Source organism: Nanorana parkeri, unplaced genomic scaffold, assembly GCF_000935625.1.
Source record: "Nanorana parkeri isolate BGI_ZX_2015 unplaced genomic scaffold, ASM93562v1 scaffold1543, whole genome shotgun sequence".
Classification (NCBI taxonomy): Eukaryota; Metazoa; Chordata; class Amphibia; order Anura; family Dicroglossidae; genus Nanorana; species Nanorana parkeri.
In genome coordinates, this window is record NW_017307811.1 from 62,421 (window position 1) to 88,565 (window position 26,145).

At 45.1% G+C, this 26,145-nt stretch overlaps 1 protein-coding gene across 1 annotated transcript in view; it reads right to left on the reverse strand.

Annotated features, from left to right (window-relative positions):
* LOC108798723 (sorting nexin-29-like) overlaps nt 1-26,145 on the reverse strand; it is a 152,493-nt gene that overhangs the window by 45,386 nt on the left and 80,962 nt on the right. The window contains exon 5 of the mRNA XM_018570503.1: nt 8,732-8,908. Coding sequence (XP_018426005.1) covers nt 8,732-8,908 — 177 coding nt within the window. The remainder of the gene's footprint in view (nt 1-8,731; nt 8,909-26,145) is intronic.

Sequence of the window (26,145 nt, forward strand, 5' to 3'; positions counted from 1 at the left end):
ACATGCTGTCTTTACACATGTAAACAGAGTCCTGGCAGCTATAGCCACTGGGAGTCTGTTTAAAGGGGCCCGCCGCCAGTGATGTATGCCATACATTGGTGCCAGTGAAAGGGTTAAAAGGTCTGAAGGATTCTGAGATACTTGGGTTTTATTGCTTCATACTGTAGCATTGGACACTGGCAAATAAAAGCTGTTAGTCAGCCAGGATATAAACCCTCCCACTCCCATTATTCTTCAGTTTATTGGCAGGAGAATGGACATCTCTCCTTAGAAAGAAGCAGACCCATTTTACTTAAAATTCCTTTAGTTTTATCAAGACACTTTTTCTTCAATCAAGATTCTTCATTAAGTGCATGAAAGCTCATTTTGCTGTTTTCCAGGTTGTTTGATCCTCAGGAATCATTAGAGGCTGTACCTGGACTCTGCCATGATAAAGACATGAGACTGGCCTGTAATGTGATCCTTGGGCACTGGATCCTGCTTGTGGCACTCTCCAGACACCTAGTCTGGTTAGTTAGTTAGTTAGCCGCAACATGTTTTGAGGGCTGTGATACACCCACGGGTGGCATCCTGTCCTTGAAGGCTCCCCAGGGAGTATGCACACCTACGGGGTGAAGACTGTCTGCAGCTGGACCTTGCACTGGCACTTTCCAGTTTTTTTCTGTATATTCTTTATTTAAAGTGACATTAAACCCTCAGATTTTTTTTTTTTAAGTTCCAACAGGGATCTGCTTTATTTTATTTTTTTAAAATTCTTTATTGACTGAATCAATGTCATAAAACACAGTAACAGTGGAGATGGTGAGGTTACAGCATGCACCGGCTCCACAATATAACAGACTGTTGTACATCAGACATATTCAGCAAGACTTCTAAGGTCAAATCAGTAAAGGTGTATCTTATCTAAACACATTGTAGTCGTATTCTGCCATAATCCTCAGGGTTTCATTTCACTGTAGAAGAAAGTTCCGTATCTAAGTATGAACCCGGAAAATAGCTGTATCTCGTGGCTAAGGTAGAAGCAGTAGAAAGCGCAGTTAGAGAAAGAAGAGGAGGGAGTCGGACCGGACGGGGCCTAACACACCATTCAAGAGTCCTAGTCGCCGACCTGGGAGCTCCGGAGGGGAAACTGTAGGTGGTTGGGGGTCCCGCCACTTCAAGGGTATACAGGCTCTGGCTGCATTTACCAGGTGATGGGTTAGTGAGCGTCTGTATTGAGATCGAACGGTGGGTCAAATGGAGCAGACAAGCCACTGGGTCGTCCCTGAGGTCTGCCCCCGTCAGGTGCTCAATTATCTCCAGGGCCCCCTCCCAGAAGGGCTGTATCCCCGAGCACTTCCAGAAGATATGTAACATTGTACCTGAGTCCCTCCCACATCTCCAACATACATCCGGGATCGAATTGTTCATCTTATGGAGCAACCACGGAACCCTATACCAGCGTGTGAGAATTTCATATCCTGTAGAAAGGCATCATGGCACACTCACAAAACCAGCATGTAAAACAACATGTCTAAATTTCATATCCTGACTCTTGGTATCTGGTATCTGTTTGCAAAAGAGGCCTTGAATGTCATTTCCAGGACAACCTCTCTTTGTTTGTCCGTGAAGCTACATTGCAGTTCTGTTTCCCAGTGTTGTAGGAAATGTAAGGGGGAGTCGTCGGCCGGGTCCTGTAGCAATTTGTAGAGTTGGGACACCGCATGCCTGGCGGGGAGACTACCCGAACATAACTGTTCAAAAACTGTCAGAGGTCTGTCTAACTGAGGTGCGTTCAGTACCGCTCTAAGAAAATGGCGCAACGAGAGGGAACACCAGAAGTCCAGGGGAGGCTCTATGAGGGATTGTATGGTTGCAAGCGATAGCCAATCTCCAGATTGTCTGAAGTCAAGCAAGCGAAACTTTGGGGCGTTAAGGAGTAAGCGACGCATACGGGCATTTGTAGTTCCCAGGGGGAAGTCAGGATCCCCAAGGACCGGGGTTATGGGCGAGGGCGTCGGAGAAAGTCTGGATGTTCTTATTATTTTACGCGACACTTGCAGAGTAGTAGAGACCAGTGGATGGGATTGGACCTCTGTTGGTAGGGGGGGGGATAGCCACGGGAGTCCCTCAATCGGGAGGTGGAACAAACTCCGTTCCATCGTCACCCACTTCCTATCCTCCCGTTGGAGGCACCAGTCTAGGAGTCTTGACATGTGTATGGCAGAGTAATAGGTGGCGATATCCAGCAGTCCCACTCCCCCTCTGTTCCTGGGAAGTGAAAGGATACATCTGCTGAGCCTGGGTGTCTTACCCACCCATATGAAAGATATTATGTCACTGTGTATTGTCCTGAAGAAATGAGAAGGTAGGCTGATGGGGAGGGCCTGCATGAGATATAAAAGCCTGGGCAATATGTTCATTTTCACCGCTGCACAGCGACCAAGCCAGGTGATGTGCAGGGGTCGCCAGGCCTTGAGGTCAATGGCTATCTTCTTCAGAAGGGGGTGAAAGTTGATGGCATATATGCTTTCCAAATCCCTGGGGATAAGCGTGCCCAAGTATTTAATATGGTGCGATTCCCAGTGAAAAGGGAAGCGAGGTTTAAGACCTTCAAACGCCCCTGAGGGCATGGTGATATTGAGGGCTGCTGATTTTTGAAGGTTGACTTTAAAGTTGGATATTTGGCCATATGCATCAAGGGCTGTAAGCAGGTGAGGAAGGGAGGTTGCCGGGTTTGTAATGAAAAAGAGGAGATCGTCCGCATATGCGTCGGCCTTGTGTTCTCCCGTTGAGGTGGGGAGCCCTGAGATGGTCGTAGAGTTCCGCACGGTGTGGAGGAATGGTTCCAATGTAAGCACAAAAATTAAGGGGGACAAGGGGCATCCCTGTCTGGTCCCATTGGTCAGGGGAAAGGTCTGGGATCTGGTCTCATTAACCCTCCCCAACGGACCGCGGCCGTTGGGGAGGAGTATAAAGCCATTATCCACGTCAGCATGTTCATCCCCAGGCCAATGTGTCGGAGTACCCCAGACATAAAGGCCCAGCTCACCCAGCCACATCATCGGGGTCCCTGAACTCTTAGCCTGGTATATCACCCCAAGGGCTCGGGTGGTGTCATCCCTGGCCTCACGTGCCGGTATGAAACCCACCTGGTCAGGATGGACAAGCTGTGGGAGAAATGGCAACAGTCTATTGGCTATTATTTTCGCTAATAATTTAAAGTCCACGTTTAACAGTGCTATGGGACGGTAATTGCTGCAGGAGGAGTGGTCCTTGTCGGGTTTTGGTAGCACAGTGATCCAAGCATGTAAAGTGTCTGTTGGAAGGGGTGGACCCGCCAGAATGCCATTGTATGCCGGCCGGGAAGGGACCCGTCAGGGCGTCGGTGAAATGTTTATAGTAACGAAGCGAGAAGCCATCCGGACCCGGGGCTTTCCCAGATTGGGTAGTCTTCAGCGCCCATAGTAGTTCCTCGGGTCGGATCGGAGCCTCCATACTGTCCCTGTTCTCGGCAGCAAGCGATGGCATTCCGGACGCCCGGATATATTGTGTTATGGCTGCCTCTGTGGGCTGTCCCCGTGCATGTGAAGGCCCAGACCCTAGGTTGTACAGGGACTCATAGTATGCTTTAAATTCCGCCGCAATGTCTGAGGATACTGTCGCCCTGCGCCCGGAGGAAGTGATCACGTGGGGGATATAGGATCGGCGATGTGGGCCCCTGATAGCATTCGCCAACAGCTTCCCCAGTTTGTCTGAGTATTCGTATAGAGTCCTACGCCCCTTTAGTAACTTGCCCCTAACCCGTTTAAAAAAACAGGGCATTTAGTTCTGTCCGTATCTCCACCAATTCAGGCCCCGAGTTTGCAGCCTGCGACCTTTTATGCAGGCCTTCTAATACCCGAAGGCGAGATAAGAGGAACGCAATCCTAGAGGTCAATTATGTTTAATAAGTAGGCCCCTCATTACACATTTATGGGATTCCCAGATCATGAACGGTGAGGAAGGGGCGTTGACAGTGAAAAATGCCCTCAGTTCTGCTTCTACCTCTGCCTTAATCAGCGGGTCTTGCAACAGAGACTCGTTGAGTCTCCATGACGGGGACCTCGGAGCCAATAGGTCTAGGGTCAGATGTATGGGAGCATGGTCTGACATCAAAATATTATCTATGGAAGCCCCTCTCACCAGTGAGAGATCCTTATGTTGCACAAACAGATAGTCTATACGGGAGTACGACTGTACGACTGATGGGGTGCGGAGAAGTAAGTAAAGTCTCGTCCGGTTGGGTGACAGAATCTCCATACGTCCACTAATTGGAGCAGATGTAATTCTGCCTTTAGTTTCCGTAGGTAGGCGTAAGACAGGTGAGAGGTCCCTTTCAAGACATCCCAGAGCGGATCTAGTGGAAAGTTGAGGTCCCCTCCAAAAATCAGTACCCCCTCCATAAATTCTAACAGTCGCGGGACCAGAGCCTGTAGGAACCCCAGGTGGTCTGTATTTGGGAAGTAAACATTTGCCAAGGTGACCTGGGTGTCACCAAGTTTCCCTTTGAGGAGTATGTATCTCCCATTAGTGTCCAGCAGCAGGCTCCCAAAGGTCCATGGGACATCTTTGGACAGCAGTATGCTCATTCCCTTGGATTTGGACAATGGAGAGGGACAGTGATATGACCATGGGAAGTCTCTATTGACTAGTTTGGGTACCTTGTCATGCTGGAAGTGTGTCTCCTGGATGAATGCCACCTGAGTGCGTGATTGTCTGAGGTCCGACAATAGTCTAGATCTTTTTTCCGGGATATTAAGCCCACGGACGTTCAGAGAGGTTATCCCCAGGGGCCCCATGACAACCCCCCAGGTATTCAGAGCCCGTCCGGAACCCTAGAGAAAGAAGGTGGGTACAAGGGGAGAGAGAAAGGGAGAAAGAAAAAGGGAGGGAGAAAGGGGGGGAGCTGAAGAAGAAGAAAGTAAGGAAAGAAACAGGTATAGGAATGTACCACGTGGGTCAGCAAATAACATACTTTGTATAAATCAGGTTAGTTCAAACTAAAGTTTCAATTGAAGTCTCGTTCAACGGTGAACGAGGCAAGCCTATGTGGGGGTAGGAAATAGCGAGAACAGAAAAACAGGTACAGCACTGCATGCAGCCAGGAGGTATTCCCCCTGGCCAACTGAAGTGCAGATAAAATTACCCTATGCGTGTACGCCGCTGTACTTCTCAGCGATAGGGAGAAGGCGATTGTGTATGTTAAGAACAGGTTATATAACAGTGCCTATAGCATGAAAGTGAAGTATCACAATAATCTGCATATGGGGATGCCCAGTGGCACGGCCTAAGACGGTAAGGCATGTCGACAGAAGGTCATGGAGCCCATCTACCCCCCCCCCCCCCCCCCTCAGGGGGCGGGCGGCGGGGGGAGGAATCCCAGGTAGTGGGACCCAGCAACGCATGTTCCCCTGCCCAATGCGATCGAGGTGATGCCCAATAATACACTAAACAAGTAAACTTCAACAGTGTTAGAGTGCCGGTCAAAATAGAGCAGAGGGCAGGGTTAAACCTAACATTAGCAGAAAAGCAATCTCACCCTGCCGACCTCATCTGTAAGGATAGCATAACAGTAAAACTCGGGTGGCTACGACATTAAGTGTAGGCCATAAACCTTCCTTTTCGCGAGTCCCTCTAGTCCGTAACCACGGCAAGGGTGAAAATAAGATTTTTCATCGTCTAACAAGGCAGTGTCTGTAGAACAATCCCACCTCGCTGACCCAACTGGGAAGGATAGAATGTCATCAAACTGGTGAGTATATCAATAAAGGTATGTCATACACCACCTGTATGCGATGTGGTGCAATGGCGGCGGAAGACCCTCCGGATCACAAGAAGCTTTGTGTAGATACTCAAGCAGGGACCGGATAATCCCACTGGGGATGCTGTCAAAGGTGGCTGAAGTCAGGGCTCACTCCAAGTTGGGTCCCGGCGAGGTGAGGGTCTTCTGGCCTGGCGTCTGCCCCCCCGAGCGGCAGCCTGTGATGTACGAGGTGGAGGACCCGCAGAGGAAAAAGGGCCGTGGGGGAAGTCGAGCCGGCATGGGATTGCCATGCTGGCTCGATGCGAAGAGATCGGGTAGCTGCTCCGGGGTGTGGAGGGCAAAAGATGAGCCATGTCGTTGAACAATGAGGTGAAAGGGATGACCCCATCTGTAAGTTGCACCCACCTCACGTAGCAAATCCAGAAGAGGTTTCAGGATCCGTCTCATCCTCAGCGTATGGCGGGAGAGGTCAGGCATCACTTGAATCTGTGCGCCATCGAACTCGACCGTGCCTTTACTCCACGCTGCTCGCAAGATGGCTTCCTTGACTGTGAAAAAATGCACCCGGCAGAGGACGTCACAGGGTGCACCAGTCAGCTGGGAGCGGTAAGTTTGCACCCTGTGGACCCGGTCTAGTTCCAGTGGATCAGTGGGGGGCTTCTCCAGTAGCAAGTTCAGGACTGCCGCCACGGTGGTGCGAAGCTCAGCACCCGACGTTGCCTCCGGTATGCCTTTCACACGCAGGTTGTTGTGGCGGCTTCTATTTTCTGCATCATCCTGATGTAGGAATAGAGTGGTGAGTTTTTGCTGCGTCTCACCTTGGGCCCCCTCCAGAGCTGAGATGCGTTGTGACAGCTGTGAGGTGGTTAGCTCCACTGTAGTGACCTGCGCCTCGAGGGTGGTGACCCGCTGCTTCACTTCATGTACCTCCTGGCGTAGGGCAGCAACGATTTTCGTTGCCATGTCGTCCAGGTGTCTTTTCGTGGGTAGGAGAGGAAGGTATTGCCGCCAGTCCCCGAGTTCCGCAGTACTCGAGCCCGTCTGAGGCCCGGAGGCCTCCGGTTCAGATGAGGCGTCCACAACAGGGAGAAGTGGCGTGAGGATGGGGGAGTCAGGACGTTCCGGCCGGATTGCCGCCTCTGTTACCGCTGGTGGTGGTACCGGTAACCCCCCACGTTTCCCTGGAGTGTTGCAGACGTAGGCCGCACGCGTCTGTGCCATGCTGTCAGGCGCGGTCGCTTCCCCCGATGATCTCGTTTTATAAAAGAAGCGCTGAATATCGGAGCCCGGTTGCACTTTAGAGGGGCCGGGTGTCCTTCTAGGCTGAGACATGCAATTAGGGTGAGAGATCAGAGTCCACTGAGTCCATAAGCTATCCGAGGGGAACAGAGCTCCAGCAATGTGCTTCTTTACTCGGCCATGTCGTAGCCACGCCCCCCCACCTCTAAAGCAGCAAATAACTTGTCACGTACAGTGTACGTGACAAGTCATTTGGTCCCTTTGTGGCTGGACGTACAGTGTACGTCTCCCGTCACGAAGGGGTTAAGACACCAGTAAACATGTTACATAGTATAATCATAGAACAACAATTAAACATGTCAAACATTTGGTCAAGTATATATCGCAAACTCTATACACCTAAGGCCCTCTTCTGTGAGTCAAACAACAAGAGGGAGTGGAGGGAACAGAAGGGGGATTACAACACATAAGGTAAATGGACTGTTCCGGTCAAAAGGGTGGAAATATCAAGAGAGTTGAGAGAAAGTATTGGGGATCGGAGGACCAAAGGGTCAAGAAAACTAAGGAAGCACCCTCCCATCCATTCCATCTCTCAATCAGTGGGGTTGTCTCAGAGAATGCCTCAAACTCCTAGGCTGAGGAAAACCAACTGTCCAATAAAACCAGGCCTTCCAAAAAGCATTGTGAGTACCTATGTTCAAAGTGATAATATCTTCCATTCTTTTAATTTAATTTATGTATTAAACCACAAGGTAATAGAAAGGAGGCTGTGACTGTTCCCATAGTTTTGGAATGCAGCTTCAGGTGGCATTGATCAATTGTGTAAAGATTGATTTCCTATTGGCTTTCCTCAGGATTAAATTATGATGGAGGAGAAAAAAGACTGTTGTTTTTTTAGAAATCAGCCCTTTTTAAGTTTTAACTACTGTGTCCATTTGCTGCAGGGTGCTCTATCAGATCACAGTGTGGTAAGTATTAGGTGTTTGCCCCTTTTGGGGAGTCTGGCATGTAAAAAGGCTCTTGTTGTTACACCCTACGTGATTAATACTTTGGATTTTAATGCTGCAACATACAAAATGTGCCCCAGACATTCTAAGGTACAGGCACTGCATCATTAAATGTGCTGCACACACCTTGACATTTTCTGCATCACACCAATGTGTTGCAGATCCCCTTAGGGGGTTTTACTGCACAACTACAGATAAGTCTAGCTTTTCAGCCCAGTATGAGGTAAATCACAGCCTCGGAGCTTCACAGCAAGGATCTCTGTGACAGTTCTTCTTGCTACTGCCTCTCAGCCAGCCATATACAGTAACTTCCCCTGCTTTCAGCAGCTAGCCTGTAAGTACCACTTATTAGGTTTTCTCACACTTCACTATTCTAAAATTACGGTGGATCATAAAAGCACACAATGATTGGCCCTGCTGGCCTCCCTAGCTCTCCAGCCACTTACAGCTCTGGGGCAGCTTGCAGTGTTTGGATGTAGTATGGGCTGTTTTCCTCTCAACCATGTAAATCTTTGAGGCAAAATACTGCCTTATAATCAGGCTACAGAAAAAAAAATACTTTATACAGTGAAGGATAAATACAACCTTAATGACTTTCTGATCCTTTCAACGGTGCATTATCCCCTGAACTCTAACCTACAACATTTTTTTTTGATCAATGATCTACTGTTTTACAACTGTGCAGATCAATATTACCTACGCCTGTTTGGATCTCCAAGCAGCATATGCAGGTAACGCTCAAGGGAATGTTCATTCAAAGCACAGCGCAGCCAAGCACGGCCCCTTCCTATGTCAGTGGTGATGTTTTTCAAAGAGTGGAATCTCTGAAGTTCATGCTTGTTAAGTATTTCTTTCACATACACCCAAAACACTGGATCTGAAAAGGGAAAAAAAAAATGTATGTATGACTTTGACATAGCTGGATGCAAGAAACATGTTTAAAAAAGTAGGACATCGTCCAAAACGGTTTCAGTTTAGGAAGAAAGGGGGCAAGAATTGACCCTCAATCAAATCTTTGCTGTTCTCCATGACCCCAGCAAGGACATGTCATGTGGCAGGACCAGCCCTGTCAGCTACTGCTTACTTGAGATCCAAGCTTTCTGGTTCCCCTGAAAAACTGGATTCTTAATTAATTCATATAGAGAACATAACAAAAAAACAAATCTTTACAAACTGAAAAGAGAAGCTGAATGGTTGCCATGGGCAACTGCTCCAGATTATGTCTGCTCCAGTTTTGATAAATTCTCCCCTATGTTTATTTATGTCACCAGTCCTCTAAAAGATTCCATGCAAACATTCATAGGCAATCAGGATGCTTAGCTATCAGACAAGCCACAGCTGACATCCAGGTTCTCGTGTGATTCACAATATTTTATAAATGAGAAGCTCCACTCTCAGTGAAGCAGGAGTTGACCATTGCCAAACTATAGGTGAGCAGAGATCTCTACACCATGGATCTCTGCAAGATTTAAATGCCCAATGGAGTCTAAATACTACCCTTTTTACTATTATGCCACAAATTAAAAAGTAAAAAAACACATACAAAAAACTACACATAACTGTATTTCATTGTAATCTCTCAAGGAATAAATAGCCGCAATCTCATTTACGGTTAATCTCATGTGCTGTCATAAACAAATAACACAGTCTATTATAGAGATTACTGGAAAATACTGCTAAGTGTATTTTCTGTTTTCCCAACACTCCATGATAGCATATTTGAGAAGCATTTACTGTATATACAGTATATATCATACCATACATATTAAAGGTAAAGTAAGTTTTTGTGTTTATATACAGCATCTGCATATGTCTGCTTCGGCATATGTTTTTTTTTTTTAATTCTTTATTTTCATTTTTCAATAATACAAATAAAAAGCAAAGAACAGAGGGTAAGACAAAAAATAAAATGCAGTGCATGCATCGGTACAATCAGATATTATTAAATGACTAATATCAACCAACGGCCATCTCAGGCCCAATGGGTGGTGTGTCTATATGGCACCTGGGTGTCCTTGTATTCTTAGTAACCTGTAGTCCAGGGGTTCGGTGCAGATCGTGGTGTGTCAGCGCCTGACCCAGGGGAAGCCCGATGGGTCCGCTCACGACACTCCCCACCCGCTGGTCACTTGTCAGCCATTCCAAAAACCAGTCGGATCCGACACCATGAGGAAAGGGTGGGGGGAAGAAGAATCAGAAAGGGAAGGAGTGAGCAGGAGTCAGCAGTGAGATACAGGGTGTGAAGAGCTAGGGAAGAGGTCCAGCAGAGAACTGAGCAGGAGCTGGGGGCGTGCCCCATTTCACTTCAGATATGGCGTGTGGCCCAGCATGTCCAGTTATGTCCATGGCACATTGGGAAGTAATCCCCGCAAACGGAGTGTGACAGTTATTCCACCATTATCGCACCATGCTCCGCAGAGTAGAGGAATTCTAACCAGTAAAACCAAGCCTTTCGGAATGCTTGGTCAGTATGGTGTAGAGTTGCCGTTAGTTCCTCCATCACCCGAATTTTGTCTACTTTGCGGAGCCACAGACCCACCGATGGTGGGTTAACACTTTTCCAGCAAAGAGGGATGCAGGGATGCATGGCTGCGTTAAGTAAGTGGATCAACAGAGATTTACGGTATCTGGTCCGGATAGTGTGGACAGATGAAGCAATACTGCGGCCGGGTCTCCCGACAAGGAGACCCCTGTGAGTTGCTTAGTAATCCGAAGGACTGCATCCCAAAACCCCCCAAGGCTTGGACATGACCAGAAGATGTGTAAGATAGAGCCGTCCTCCCACCCGCATCTCCAGCACAGCGGGGAGGTCTGAGGGAACATTTTGTGGAGCTTGGTGGGAACATAATACCATCTGGTAAGGATTTTGTACCCTGTTTCTTGTATAGAGCTAGCTATTGAGGTTTTATGTGCGAAATGGAGCATATAGTCCTTTTGGTCTTGGGTGAAGGCCGTCCCTAGATCTTTTTCCCATTTTGCTATAAAGCTCGGCTCAGGGTGATCGGTTTTTAGAGTCAAGAGAGCTTTTGATAGTCCATGGTCAACATACTCCCCAGTCACACACGTCTTCAAACATTGTCAGCTCCGTACGTATAGGAGTGGGGTTGCTAGACCTAGTAAGAAAGCTTTGTAACTGAAGGGCCTGCCAGCGCAACAGGGGGGGAGTTACCAGATTGCACAACGAGTCCAAGCTAGTGAATTCCCGGAGAGGTCTGAAATGTCCTACCCGAAATCTGTTGGCTACCACTAGCCGCGAGAATGAGCCGTCTTCTAGGCCAGGGATAAAGGCTGGGTCCCCCACTACCGGAGTCAAGAGAGAGGGGGAGTCATTGTCTGGGAGTAGTGCAGTCATTCTTTTGAGCACACGGATCGTGTTACCTGTGAGAGGGTGGCGTAGTATCTCCCTGGGCAGAGGCTGCGTTGTCCACAACAGTCACGACATTGGGAGATGCGACACAGCCTGTTCTAGTTGCAGCCATCGTTTGTCGGAGGACACATTGCACCACTCAAATGCGCGAGCCATGTGTACCGCCAAATGATAGCAGTTAGGGTCAGGGAAACCAATCCCTCCTCGAGTCTTGGGCAGTGCCATGAGGGATTTGTTTAGTCTGTGGGCTCCATTCGCCCAGAGAAAGGATGCAAATTATCTCCGCACGGACCTTAAGAATGTCATAGTGATGTGCACTGGTAGGGTCTGGAACAGATAAAATAGACGTGGAAGGATGTTCATTTTCAATACACTGTTTCTCCCGAATCATGAGAGAGTACGGGTCATGGAGGGGCCCACTTTTGCCCCTCCATGACCCGTAATGTAAAGGGGTTATGACAAAAAAAATCACCGGATAATCATATAGGTATAACAGCACACGTTTGATGCCCAATCTCAGCACCCCTGTGGAAACATAGGGTCTTTCAAACAGGGATATAAACTGCAACAGTCAGTAGGGGTGCCTGGATGAGGGGCAGCAACACGGAGCAACGATACCAGGCCGGACATCATAGATCCCCGTGGGTTTGCTCGGATCCGGACTGGCTGGGGGGACTGCACAATGTACAGTTCAGTCCGTGGGGTTCAAGCCAGCGAGTGTGCCCGGCCGTTGTCCTCAGCTGGTAGTCAAGTATCCTAAAAGGGGGGGAGAGGGAGTCAAATATGGGTCTGGGCGTTGGCCCGGTGAAGAAGGATGGGGAGATCAAAGATGGTGATTCAATGTCTAAGGCACACTTCGGGGCTCCTGTATGGTATCTTCAGGTCTCGCGGGACAGCGGGTCTGGGGCCGAATCGACTCTGGAGTGGTACCGTGAGCGCCCTCTGCGAGGTCTCTGTGGTCGAGGGGCCGTCTGAATATTAGGCCTGGAGGCCGCAGGGGCGAGAAGTCAGTCAGGGACATCAATGGGTTCTATGTCCAGAAAACGAGCGAACAGTTCCGGAAGCTTATCCGGCGTCATCAGGAGAAAGGTGGATCTGTCCTTCTGTATTTGCAAATGGAAGGGGTGACCCCATTTGTAGGACGCTCCTGCAGAGGATATCTGCGCGAGGAGCGGACGGATCAAGCGTCTTAGGAAGAGAGTATGTCTGGATAGATCAGTCATGACAGTGATCACCGCACCATCAAAGGTCACTGATTTCTTGCGCCAGGCTTGCCTCATTATAGCCCCTTTCTGTACAAAGAAATGTACCCTGCACAATACATCTCTGGGGTATGTGCGGTCGGCGCTCCGGGGGCCATTGACCCTGTGCACCTTATCCATTTCTATAGGTGTCAGGGGGTCATGACCTAGCAGCTGGTTTAGGATAGCTTGGATGGTGGAGCGCAATCCAGCAGTGGATTCAGGGACCCCCCTCAGGCGCACGTTGTTTTCCCGCCGATTCCTGTTCTCACGGTCATCCAGCTTAAGGTACAGCAGGGCATGGGCCCTGTGTTGGCCCGCGGCAGAGGACTCCAGGGCAGCAACTCTGGTCATCAGATCGTCGTGGGACGATTCAACTGTGGTCGCCCTTGCTTCCAGTCCGGTGACCGACTGGGCAACCCCCTCAATCTCCCTTCTTACTGTCCCCTCCACCTGCTGCGCTAGGTGATGCACGTCCTCCTTGGTGGCCAGGGAGTGCATCAGTGCCCTGATGTCTTCCCCTAGAACTGAGGCCAGGGTAGGTGACAGCTGTGGGGCTGGGGCCGCTGGCTGTGTAGCGGTGTCAGGCAGCCTCGGTGAGCGGATGGGGGATCGGTCACAGACCGCGTGATCAGCATGATAGGGGGCATCCAGTGCGGACTGACCTGGCCGAGGGAGTCCTTCCACGCGGGAGTCAATATGGCCGCTCGGTTCCATACGTGCAGAGGAGGCTGTCGAAGTTCGCTGAGCCGCCGGCGAAAAGTATCTGGGAATAGTCCAACAGGAGGTCTTCTTACAGGATCGGGTAAGTCTCGGGTTGCCAATCATGGGGACCAGAGTGATTAATCTGCAGTTAGTCAGCTGTAACAGGTACATGAGGGAGCAGAGCTCGGCACACTCACGTCTCTACGGCTCCATTGCTTGGCCACGCCCCATATGTTTTTTTTTTAAATGCCTCTGCAAAGGTGGAAATGGGCTTTAAATAAATATTTAAGAGGCTACATTGATAATCTCTATACCCAAGGAATATCATTTAGGTTTCCATAAACAATAAAGTACCACATACTGCATTTTTAGAGTGGTTGGTATAAGGTCCTTGTCCAAATCTTGCACCAGAGGAGGTTCTAAAAGTGTAAAGAATAAAGCGAGTAACCCCACACCCCCCCAGCTCTTTTACTATACTCAGCCACATCAAGTAACGTTGCACACAAACTCTGTCATTTGTGTTTCCCTAGGCGCTGAGAAAAAACACAGTCCATGCCAGTATAAACATTGCTTTGTATACATTCAGTTTTCTGAAGAATACTTGCAGTCTACACTGCAGGATTCATACATCCACATTCAGAAAAGCATCAGGGATCCTCACCAAAGGCAAACAAGCAATTGCTATGGTAGCAATGTTGTAAATACTGTGGTTCTCCAAGAGCAGTTGTTGCCTGAATACATAAAAACATATTCCAATTCTGGCATCACGGTACTGGTACCAAGCTTGGCGTGACTGATATGTGCATGTGCACATATCAGTGCACTCTCCGTTTGTTGACAACATTGCCAATTGTTTGTAATTTCCCCACAGGAGGGCGTTTCTCTATTTATTTATTTATTTTTTTTTGGGGGGGGGGCTGCCATAATTTATCTAAATGACATTAGAGACTACTTGATCTACTAAATGTGAGAATGTTTATATTATTTAGTCCTTAGTAATAATGGTCACTAGGATCATGTCCCTGGCAGACTTACAGACGTCAATAAAAACTCTGAAATGTAAAAAAATGTATGCCTTTGCATACACTTTCATATTTTGAGTGTGGATTTGATTAATGCATTGTTTATAAATGTGTGTAAATAGGAAGCAAGCGTGGTGTGTAGTGATGTAGGGCGATGGGGCCGTATTCTTCCTTTCTGAGCGGTGGCGTGATGGACCAGGGTGGAAAAACAATGAAAACGAAATAACAAGGTGGTGAGGCTAAACAAAAACAAAGGCAAAAACAACTTCTGTAACTCACCATTGAGTTGGTAGAGGTATGATGTCAATGACGGGGCTGCGGTATGGAGCTGGTGGTGATTCAGCAGGCGGTGTCCTGGTCTGATCCGTTGGGTTGGAGTCTTGCCGGTGTGCTGCCCAAATGCTGGGAGTGATCCTCGGGCAGATTTTTGCTTGTGCAGAGATCTTGGTGGATCATCCTGGTAGCAGGAGCGGAGGCTGGAGTCTATCCTGTATTGCAGGTAATTTGGATAGGCATCTCGGTGGCCTGGTAATGTGACTGGGGAGCAAAGAAGCAGATGTGAAGGGGGAGAACATCCTTTTCTCCAGGGGAACAGGGGCTGCCTGGAGACAAGGACGTTCTCCCCCTGCACATCTGCTTCTTTGCTTAGATGATTTTATATAGCTAATTACGTTTTTGGAAGGTTTACAAAAACGTATTTAAGAGGGCATAATTGTCGAAGATCTCAGAGAGCCACTGCTAACATAGGTCAGAATTAGCACTGGCTATACTGAGGATTTTAAGTTGCCATAGCAACTCGGTCTGAGGATGGATCATGCAAAACAAATTAGGTAATGGAACAGTGATAGAGTTTTACAAATACATTTACTGTATACATAGTATGGGGTTGCACAGATCCAGAGGGGAAGATCATTCTATTTTAAAACTGATGAAGTGAGAAGCAAGATATAAAATATGCTCTTTATAACTAAAGAAAATTTGAATTATGAAATGCATTGAACAACAAGCAGATAACTTGTGAGGAGCATGATTGACATAAGAAAAGGGCACCTGAAACGGGAGAAGCAAAAGAAAAACCGCATAAGAATTATCTAAGATGAGAAGGAGAAACCAGAATGATTGATAATGTCCTTTTGAGGCGTTCTGACCGACACATATCCCCATGGTAGAGTTAGCAAAGACATGTCCCTTGAGTGAATAAGCCTGCAAAATCATCTGGCAAATCCAGTGTGCTAAAGCTGGCATAGGCACCAGAGAATTTGTAGGAGGATCGCCAGAGATGGGGAAAAAAGGGTTCCAAAAGGGATACCCCACACCCTCCTACGAACTTTATATTGGATGGTCTCAGAATGGTACTGGAGAACAATTATTTTAAATGTGTACTATGGCCAGGACCACATGATCCCTTGCATACATTCATTGTACATCCTAACTCGCTGGTTGAGGGCATTGTGTTTATCCCAGATATACCATGCACAGACATTCCTTTTCTGAATGTGAGGGTTATGGCCAATGGTGGACATTTATCCACCACCCTATAAAGGAAACCAACCAATCGTAACACCTTGCTATACTATCGGAGCACACACCCCTAGAGGCTGAAACACACTCTACCTATCTCTCATTAGTTCTCATTAGAGTCATGCGGAGTCGTTCCGATCCTGGCGACTGTGGACAATTACAGGGTATGTACTTAAAATCCCTAGAAAGGGGCTGTCAGGTCCACTGGACATGATGCTATGACTTATTGTAAATATGTTGTTAATCAGTGTGACTGGGGGTAGTAGGCACGTGACTTAACTTTACAGCAGAGGTGTAAGATGATGAAGTTGCAAGGGTTAACCAGGCTTCAGTGAGAGATGACTCAAATGCCAAAAAGTGTAAATGAGATTCATATAACACAGTTAACATCTTGGTGTTGTTATGGGATTCCTTTTGCCTGGACCCTTCTCAGGTGGTGTATTTCACACCTTTCCTAGCCAGGGAGGCACGAATAATGGAGCCTTCTAAGGACACTCCAACAAACAAAAGAGGCACAAGCCCAGCCTCTTTATATTAAAGGTCATATTTAAAGATTAAATATGGATCCAGGGATTACCATCTGGGGGTCCTAGTATACATATATTTGAGGTATGCTCATTATTCCCAGTGGAATTAAACCAGACAAGGCTGGGGTATCTCTATCCGTCTAAGAGCTAGATGAAAGTTGGTTACTTTCGGTCCCAGACTAAGCAGGTAAGATGTCCATGGAAAGAGACATTTCTGCTGCATCTAAATCTGGAAATATTATATCTGTGTCAGACTCATATCCTGAAATATTAATCTTTTTTGTTAAATATAGGTGCTGTCAATTGAAAAACCCATTGACCAGGTGTGAAATAGGTGGAGGCTTCAGGTCCTTATCTAGTAGCCACTCCTGGTGTTAATGTTCTACCTAATAATCGTTTCCTCGTGTATGTCGTAAATAGTGTGATAATTTTAATGAATATAGTGATTGTGAAAAATATTAATTACATAAAGAAATAATAAAAGTGAAGATGAAAGTTTTTCTAATTATGTGTGATGGTTATTAAACTGAATAAATAATAAATTAAATCATCTTTTGTTGAGTGTTTATTTTTATCTATAATCTTTAATTAATAATCTAAATTACTTTTATAGTGTAAGTTATTCCAAAAACCGTGTGGCGAGGTCTAATACACCTCACCCGTCCAGAAATAATGTGTACTTTGGGTATCTCAGTGGTGGGTATAGAAATGTGAGATTTAGTTTTATAAATATTAAAGTGCAATATAGCTGTAGTCGTATGTTAATTAGTGCATATATACATAAATACAACAATGATTGTACCAATAAATGATCAAATTATCATAGAATAAGTGATAATACCAATGATGGGTAAAGAACTCTCTATAAAGGTCTATAAGAATAAAGATAAATCCTCAATTTTTTTATTTTTTTTAGGTGTAGCTACTATTCCATATATCAACCCTAGATTGACAGTTGATCTTTAATGTAGCAACTACTCGGTTAAAATGTAACATATGTTCATAGTAGCAAGTAGGTGAACTGGATATAATCAATTGTATGGGACCTGTTCAGAGTAGAAAGAAGTCAGCCAGATCTCTGCTGTTAATGCTTTCCTTCCACCTGTTTATTGGTTCAATCCCTCTTTCACATAAATGATTCCAGCAATAAATTCCTCTTTTCCTATTTTTTAAAAGGAAATAGTTTATAAATTGTCCACTTATCTGTCCCTGTATAGACCAAAAGGTAAAGATAAGCCGAGTTCTTTCAGAAGACGTCAAAAAAGGGTAGGAAATCCAAAATCTTTTCTTTCGTTCTGTCAGAGAGCTGACAGAACCACTCTTGTCCCCTTTCTCCTCCGGTTAGCTAGCACTCTGCCTTGACGGCGGCGCCGACCTCCCACCAGATGTAATTAGAGGCAGGACCGGGCAGTTCAGCAGAGGGAAAAACAAGAGGGAAAAAAGAAAAAAAACTAAGTGCAGCAATCCGGTCTTTTATTGTAGGTAAAAAAGGTTCACACTTACAGGATTGTAGAATTTAAAAGCATTTGAGTGTAAAGGACACCCAACCATACAGATCTTCCGGTATATCAGAAAAGAAGCAGTGAATGCCCTTGACGCGTTTCATCGTGTCTGGAATTTTTCAAAAGGGTACTATCTTCTATCTCTCAACGGAACTTATATAACCCAGTTAATTACAACATATGTCAATTAACTTCCGGGCGCACCTCGTCCATAATAGCAGGTGTGCTACGTCACGGTTACTGCTGAAGTTCGTAAAACAACGGCCAAATTATCCACATTATTACATTTAACTAAAACATAAAATACAGAGTTACAGGTGAAACTCGAATAATTAGAATATCGTGCAAAAGTAATTGCAGTAAGTGCTGCAAAAGGGGCCCAAACCAAGTACTGAGTACATATGCATGCTTGTACTTTTCAGAGGTCCGATATTGTTCTATGTACAATCCTTGTTTTATTGATTGCATGTAATAATCTACTTTTTTGAGGTTGTGGATTTGGGGTTCTTGGGGTTTTCATGAGCTGTAAGCCATAGTCATCACAATTATGACAAATCACGTCTTGAATTATCTTGCTTTGCATGTAATGAGTCTATCTCATATATTAGTTTCACCTTTTAAGTTGCATTAGTGAAATAAATGAACTTTGCACGATATTCTAATTATTCGAGTTTCACCTGTATATGCGTATTATATTAAAACCATAGAGCGATTTTTAAATGGCAGTCTTAATACATGTATAAAAATCATCTTCGAATCATGAAAACTATTGTTAAACAGTATTAAAATTCTATCGACTAATTCGAGTAGAAAATATCCCTAATTCCTATATAATAAAGCAATAAAAGATTATTATCTAATAAAAAATTAGAAAGCGATAAAAAATATATAGATTAATAAAACACAGTGGTGGGCATCCTGATCAATAGTTCCACGGAGGATGGTAAATAAAGTATCTATCATGATAGTATTACTAAACATTCAAATAATTTACTTTTTACTCGGTTTATATAAAGATCACTTTGGAGTACTAAAACGTTTTACAATTAGTGGTAGATATCCTGATAGATAAATATATATGGAAGGGGGTGACATTGTGGAATTGAATACAATACATCACTTAATAGTGGGAATATAATTAAAAGATAATGTGCATATTCTTAATACCGATATTATGTTCCTATATCGTTTTTTTCCATATTTATATTTGTGTTTCCTTAGTTGTGTGTAAGTAAAATATTACATATTTTACATGCTGGTTAGAAAGAATAAAATCATATATCAATTCTACTAATACCCTCAATTATTATATATATATATATTAGTAGTTGGGAGAAAATTGGATATCTCAATCCTATATCCGTAACAGAGGAGATTGATTATGATAATTCATATGTCCGGATAAGGTGCATCTCTTATAATATTAGCATATCGTATACTTAGGTCGGTTAGCTGTAGATATATTAATACTCATTTTTTTATATATGTGTCTATAGAAAGACCTATATATATATACTGCTAATAGTTTGAATGAAATTTGTATAAAACCATTTAAGAGACATACTATATATACAAACTAGTTATTATTGCAATAATTAGTGTGAAACAATTATTATTGCATCAGATGTCCAGTATAATGGGGAGACAACATGTGACTTACTGCCCATTTTTGTATGTTTATTATAAATAGAGAAGGATAATTATCTTCTATTCACAATCCATCAGGTATCTAATATCTTATTTGCCAGTCCTCTATTCTTAATAATCCACAGCATGGGTGATATTTATCTCAGCAGGATTTTTTTTATTTATTAGGAGGGGGAGCTACTTAGTCAACGAAATCAACAGGCAAAAAAAAGGTCCTCCTATGCCTCTATGCCTCCATCTATTTGGATTATTTCTAATCCTGTACATTTTATTCCCTTAGGGTGTCAGGGACCCAGGGGGGCCGTTCCTTGTCAGGTTCGCAGGCGCGGGCATCGGGCACGGGTAGCTCCTCCTCCTCCCCCTGGCAGGGCATCTGACGCTGGTGTGGCCAGTGCGCGTGCGCAGGTCGCGCGCCGGGTGCGCATGCGCGGTACGCAAGGCGAGCGCGCATGCAAGGACGAGCGAGCATCGTGCGCACACGCGCCATTCCATGCCACAGGTGCTACTCAGGCTGGGGGAGGACTTCAGCCTTCACCACTTGCCCTCAGCCTTGTGACTGGACTCTGACAGGGGAAGCTTCCTGGTTGCCTTGACAGCCAGGGGGCGGTACTGGGTTCCCTGATTATTTAAAGCTGGTCAGAGCCTTGACTCATTGCTGAGTTATTCTACCTCATGGTGAACACCCAGCTCCCTCCTGTGAACCCGTTGTTTGATTTGACTTCCCGGCTACCGACCCTTTCGCTTGACCCTTCGACTACGATTTCTGCTGCCCGCCACGACCCGGAACTGGACCTGACTCCCCGATTGGACTATCCTTTTGTACTGCGATTTTTGGACTTTGTTTGTCCCTGCCAAGGGGTTCCACACCTGGCCCGTTACTCCAGCCCTGACATAGGGTTACATCCATGTTTTTCTTTAAAGTGCCTAGGCCCACTATGATATGTTTTTCCCTTCTTAATGTTATTTATATGCTCTCTTATACTGATTCTAAGTTCCCGTGTGGTTCTCCCTATATACTGGAGTCCACAAGGGCATTCCAGCATATAGGTGACATGTGTACTTTTGCATGAAATAAAATCCCTTATTTTAAAATTTGATTGAACCTCTAATATTTTCCTCTTTTGACCGGTCACTGTACATCCTACGCATTTCTCACATGGAAAAAAACCCTTTCCTTCAAACAAAGAGAAAGTTTTTTTTAGGGGGTCAACTACATTCTGTACTAACTGATTTTTGACATTGGGGGCTTTTCTGTATATTATCTTGGGCTTTTTCTGAATCACTGGTCCTAAAATCTTGTCCTTCATTAAAATAGGTCAGTGTTTCTGGAGGATTTGTTCAATCTCCTTGTATTGGGTTGAGAAGTCTGTAATAAATAGCAAAATAGCAAAGATTGATCTTTTTGTTTTCGTGGTTTAGGTTGTAACATTTATTTTCTGTCCAGTTCTTTTATTTTTATTTTTGTTCTATCGAGGTTATGTTTGATATAGCCTTTTTCCAAAAATCTATTTTGGATCATGGTTGCCTGTTCCTCATAATCCTCAACTCTTGTGCAATTTCTTCTCATTCTTGTAAGTTGTCCTTTGGGAATTCCTTTTATCCATAATGGGTGGTGGCAACTCCCTACCGGTATATATCCATTTCGGTCGGTGGATTTGAAATGGGTTGTAGTGATGAACTTATCTCCTGTCCCTTGTATAGTTAAGTCCAAAAAATTTATTTTTTCTTTATTATAGTTGTAGGTGAAACTAATTCCTTCGTTGTTAGAATTAATACATTTAAGGAACTTTTCCAAGGAGGTAACGTTTCCCTTCCACACTACGACCACATCATCTATATACCTTTTCCAAAGTTGTAATTCGAGCCATTTATATTCGTATATTGCACTTTCCTCCCATTTAGCCATTAACAAATTTGCAAGGCTTGGGGCAAATTTTTCCTCTGTTGCAACACCTTTTATTTGAGTGTAATAATCTCCTGCATACCAAAAATAATAATTATTCAACGAAAAATCTGTACATTTAATGAGAAAAGAAATCTGTGTATCTTCTACTCCTGAACATTTAATTAAACCCCATTTTATGGCTTCCAAGCCTTTCTTGTGTGGTATGTTAGTATACAGAGACACCACATCCATGGTTGCTAAAATTGTGTCATTTTCATAAATCATGGTTGCCAATGTGTTAATAATTTCCCCACTGTCTTTGAGATAGGCTTTGGTGCATTTGACAAGTGGTTGCAAGAACCAATCGATGTATTCCCCCAAGCGTGATGTTAGTGAATTTATTCAGCTGATTATTGGTCTTCCCGATGGTTTAGTTGGATTTTTGTGAATCTTAGGTAAAAAATATATTACCGGTACTCTACCTACTGTGGGTGGCAGATATTTGTATTCTTTTTTAGTTAGGATCTTCTTTTTCAATCCCTCTGTGACGACATGGTGATCAGTTTTATGAATTAAGTGTGTATTGGTGTTGAGTTATGTTTGAGTGCGTTATGCTGTGTGACCTGGTTAGGAAAAGACTATCAGCACCATCCCTCGTTATCTCCCATTGTTCTGGAACTCGTTAGCAGGGGAAGCCCTGTGGGGTTGAGCAGACCGATGGTCTGGGGAGGGGAGGGGGGATGTGATGGGATTATAATCTGATCTCATCACTTGCTGTATAAAAGTTTGTGCAGTTGCTCAATAGTTAGCAGAGTTTGTTTCACCCTACACTCGAGCCTCGACTAGTGACTGGGGAAACTGGGAGCTAAGGATCTTCAGGTTGCAATATCTCCTCAGCAAGGAAGGATACAGCGGCGGACATACTCATCCTGAGTACTGGCATCCGTCACACCCTCTTTCAGCAATTGTTTCAACTGTTTCTTAATTTCTATTGTTGGATTTTTCTTTAGTTTTTTTGTATGTATCCTTGTCTCCCAGAATATTTGCCATTTCCTCTTCATAATATGTCTTATCTAGCAAGACCAGCCCTCCTCCTTTATCTGCCAGACGGATCACGATTTCCTTCTTTTCTTCTAGAAGTTTTAATCCTTTATCTATATATTCCTTATTTCTTTTGTTTTTTATCTTCAATCCTCTCAATTCCTCCTCTACCATAACCTTAAATACTTCAATGTAATGACTTGTTTTAGAATTGGTATTAAAAGTAGATTTATTCCTTAGAGTGAAATGTTCAAATATCTCCCTCGTTTCATTGTCCTTCTTATGAAGCTCAGATAAGGCAGTGAAATGTCTCTTAATATTTAATTTTCGTACGAATTTATTTAAATCAATGTAGGTCCCAAATTTATCCAGATTCTTTATTGGTGCAAATTTTAAGCCTAAATCTAATACTTGTATTTCCTCTTGTGAAAGAATGGTTGAACTTAAATTAAAGATACCCTCTCCTATTCTCCCCATCTTTGTTCTCTTCCATACTCTCTTTCCACCCCTTGTCCCCCACTTACAAAATTTCTTCTTCCCCTGTATCCCCATATTTGTTGAGGTGGGGTGTAGGGTCTCCCTTGGTTCCATTGTTGATGTGTTTGTTGTTCTCTTTTTTCGTATCTCCAATTCGGTGGGGTATAATCATTGTGTTCTCTTTGGTAGAGATTTTTCCAATGGGGTACCCTCTCTCTGTTTCGTATCCCTAAAAAAAGTATTATTATTTGGTGTATTGTGTCTTTGGTTTTTCGTCCCACTATTTTGTTCCCTCTGGGAGTCCTCTAATATTGGGTGAAACCTTCTAGTGGTTTCCGTGATATGTTGGAATTTTTCTCCGTGCCCATTTATTTTCACACCACGTAATTGATCCTTTAAGGTTTCACTCTCTCTCTTTCTTTTTTTGTTACTGCTTATTATTTTGTTTTCTACTTCCATTTCATAGCTCAAACTATGTTCTTCACTACCACTAATGTCTCCCTCTTCTTCCTTATCACTATCATTCAATGATGTAGTATTAAAATTACTTTTCTGCTACTTGTATACAGTATTATCTATAAAACCTCCAGCATCGCGGGGCGTGGCTTGCTGGCGTGCTGCATGGACGCTTCTTGCTAGAGCTCCGTGCGGCGACGGGCCTCGAGGCTGATTAAAGCGACTTTCGGGTCTTACCCGCACCGCGACGGAACCCTCCTCGTCTTCCTCCGATCCCCCGGGCATGAAGCGGCAGCAGAAATGGAGAGGGAAGCGGCCGCAAAAGCTCACCGACTTCTTCGGCCCTTCAGGGCGGCGGCGCGGCCAAGATGGCGCCGGCTCCTCTGCACACGATCTCCGGCGACCCCAAGCTACAGGGCATAAGTCCGGCGGTGCTTCTGTGGGGACACAGCCGACATCAGGCTCCTCTTCTGGCTCGTCACAGCCCGACTCTCCTGTAGACCGGAGCCCAGAGAAAACCAGGCTGAGGATGTCACCCCCTGGAGATGACCAGAGGGAGGTAAGCCTGCTCAATGCATCCCTGGATGACACAAGGGAGCTGATTGCACCTATTGATGCATTTCCCATATCCCACCAACCCATCTCAGATTCCACTTTAAAAGACATGCTGGTATCCCTAAGGAGTTCACTAAACTCAGATATGCAGTCTCTAATCACCCAATTCAAGTCCGACCTACAGCAAGTGGGCGATAGAGTGTCACATATAGAAGATAAGATGGGAGAATTTGCTACTACGTTTAATGACTTAGTCGATGCCCACAATAACAGGGAGGATGACCATGAGTGGATGAAGGCCAAAATTACTGACCTAGAAGATAGGTCTCGGCGCAACAATGTGAAAGTGCGTGGCATCCCTGAATCGGTCTCCCAATCCAACCTGATGTCTTACGTTCGTGACCTTATGCATGTCATAATCCCCGACGCGCCTACGACGGAACTGGTCCTGGACCGCATACACCGCTTGCCTAAACCGCCAAATCTACCGGAGAAACTACCCAGAGATGTGTTGATGCGGGTACACTTTTTCCATGTAAAAGAACAACTACTCAAGGCAGTAAGGGATCCCTCCAAACTTCCTGAAAGCTACTCCCACCTGCAATTTTACTCAGATCTATCCCAACATACTATGTTGTTCCGGAAGAGGCTTGTGCCGATCACCAAGGCGCTGCGCGACCACAAGATCCAGTACCGCTGGGGGTATCCGGCTGAACTCATCCAAAGAGGGTGAATCCTACACGCTGTTTTCCCTAGAACGCGGGTTATCGCTCCTGGAGAAATGGAAGATCCCCCCAGCCCAAGCCCAGCCGTATCTCCAAGTAAGATGGACTCCGGATGGCGGACGTCCGACCGCAAGAGGGGACCCAGGACGACGAAAGACCCAGATTGAACCTGACCTGCATTACTACCATCTCCAGCATCTCTAATATATTTTTTATGTTTTTTCTCCTGTAGGAATGTATATTTTTTCAATAAAAATGCATGGGTTTCTTTAGACAAAGCTACAAATTCTTCTGTTTCTTTAAAAGAGATTAATCTTTCTTTTAGCTCTACAATACTATTCTCTACCATTTTTAACTTCCTCTGTTTCCTTTCTATTAGTAGATGAAAAATTGAAAGAGTTTTACCCCATGTATGGCGCTCATCAGAGGTGGGGTAAGTGGGGGTACTTGGTGGGTACCTCGTTTGTGACTAGAGTGTGAGGAAATTTTTTATGGAAAGTTTAAAGGAGGGGGGTTATTTTCAGAGAGAATTGAAGCGTCTTTATTGCTCTACGGGTGTGCAGCTTATGTGGTGTTCGGACCGTGGTGTCCAACAGGTGTACTAAAAGGAAACAAAAATTGGAGACGGAAATGCCACTACCTGGCGCAATAAAGGTGGTGAAACCGGGTGGGAGAGAAAAGGTGATGTACTCACCTATGGTAGGTTGATCATTCGCTTTTTGCAATCGGGGTGAGGTGCGTTAGATGGAGTGGAGCAGTAGCGGGAAACGGCCCCTCTTAGGATGGGTGGTGTAGTGGTATAACCAGGTGGAGCAGATAGAGATAAAAAAGTAGCGTGGTGAGATGAGATTGGTGAGCAAAAGAAAGGAGAGATTCTGCAACTCACTGTAAGGAAAGTGAAGGCTGACTCTCAACGACGAAGGTGCGGCTCCTGTAGTGCCTGGATGGAAGACTGTATGTTGATCCTCTGGATGAGTGCTGGCGTAGCCGTCCTGCTGGACGTCTGCGGAGTCTGGCGCAGACGTCCAGCAGGTGTCCCCTTGTTATTGAAGTGACAATACCAGACAATGTCAAAAAACTTCAGGTTGGCTATTGGTGTAATGACAGATTCAGATGGTTAAATAGAATATGTGGTGGAAAGTGGCGGGTTATTGGGGGGAGAGGAGGTGGGAGGGGGAAAAAGGGAGGAAATCTACCAGAAAAAGATAATAACAGTGTGCTGCCTGCCGGGGGCTCATGTTCGACACATTGCAAAAAAGGAGTTAATAATAGTGGGCTCACTCCAGTATATATAGGAAATCCGTTGGCACATGTAAGTATAATTACCAATGGACGACCGAAATCAAGGCAGAATAATAACAATAAAAATAGTGGGGAACAACAAGGTAGTAAACTTTTGTCCCACAAAAAGAGAGGAATTAAATGTATGTACACCAACGCTAG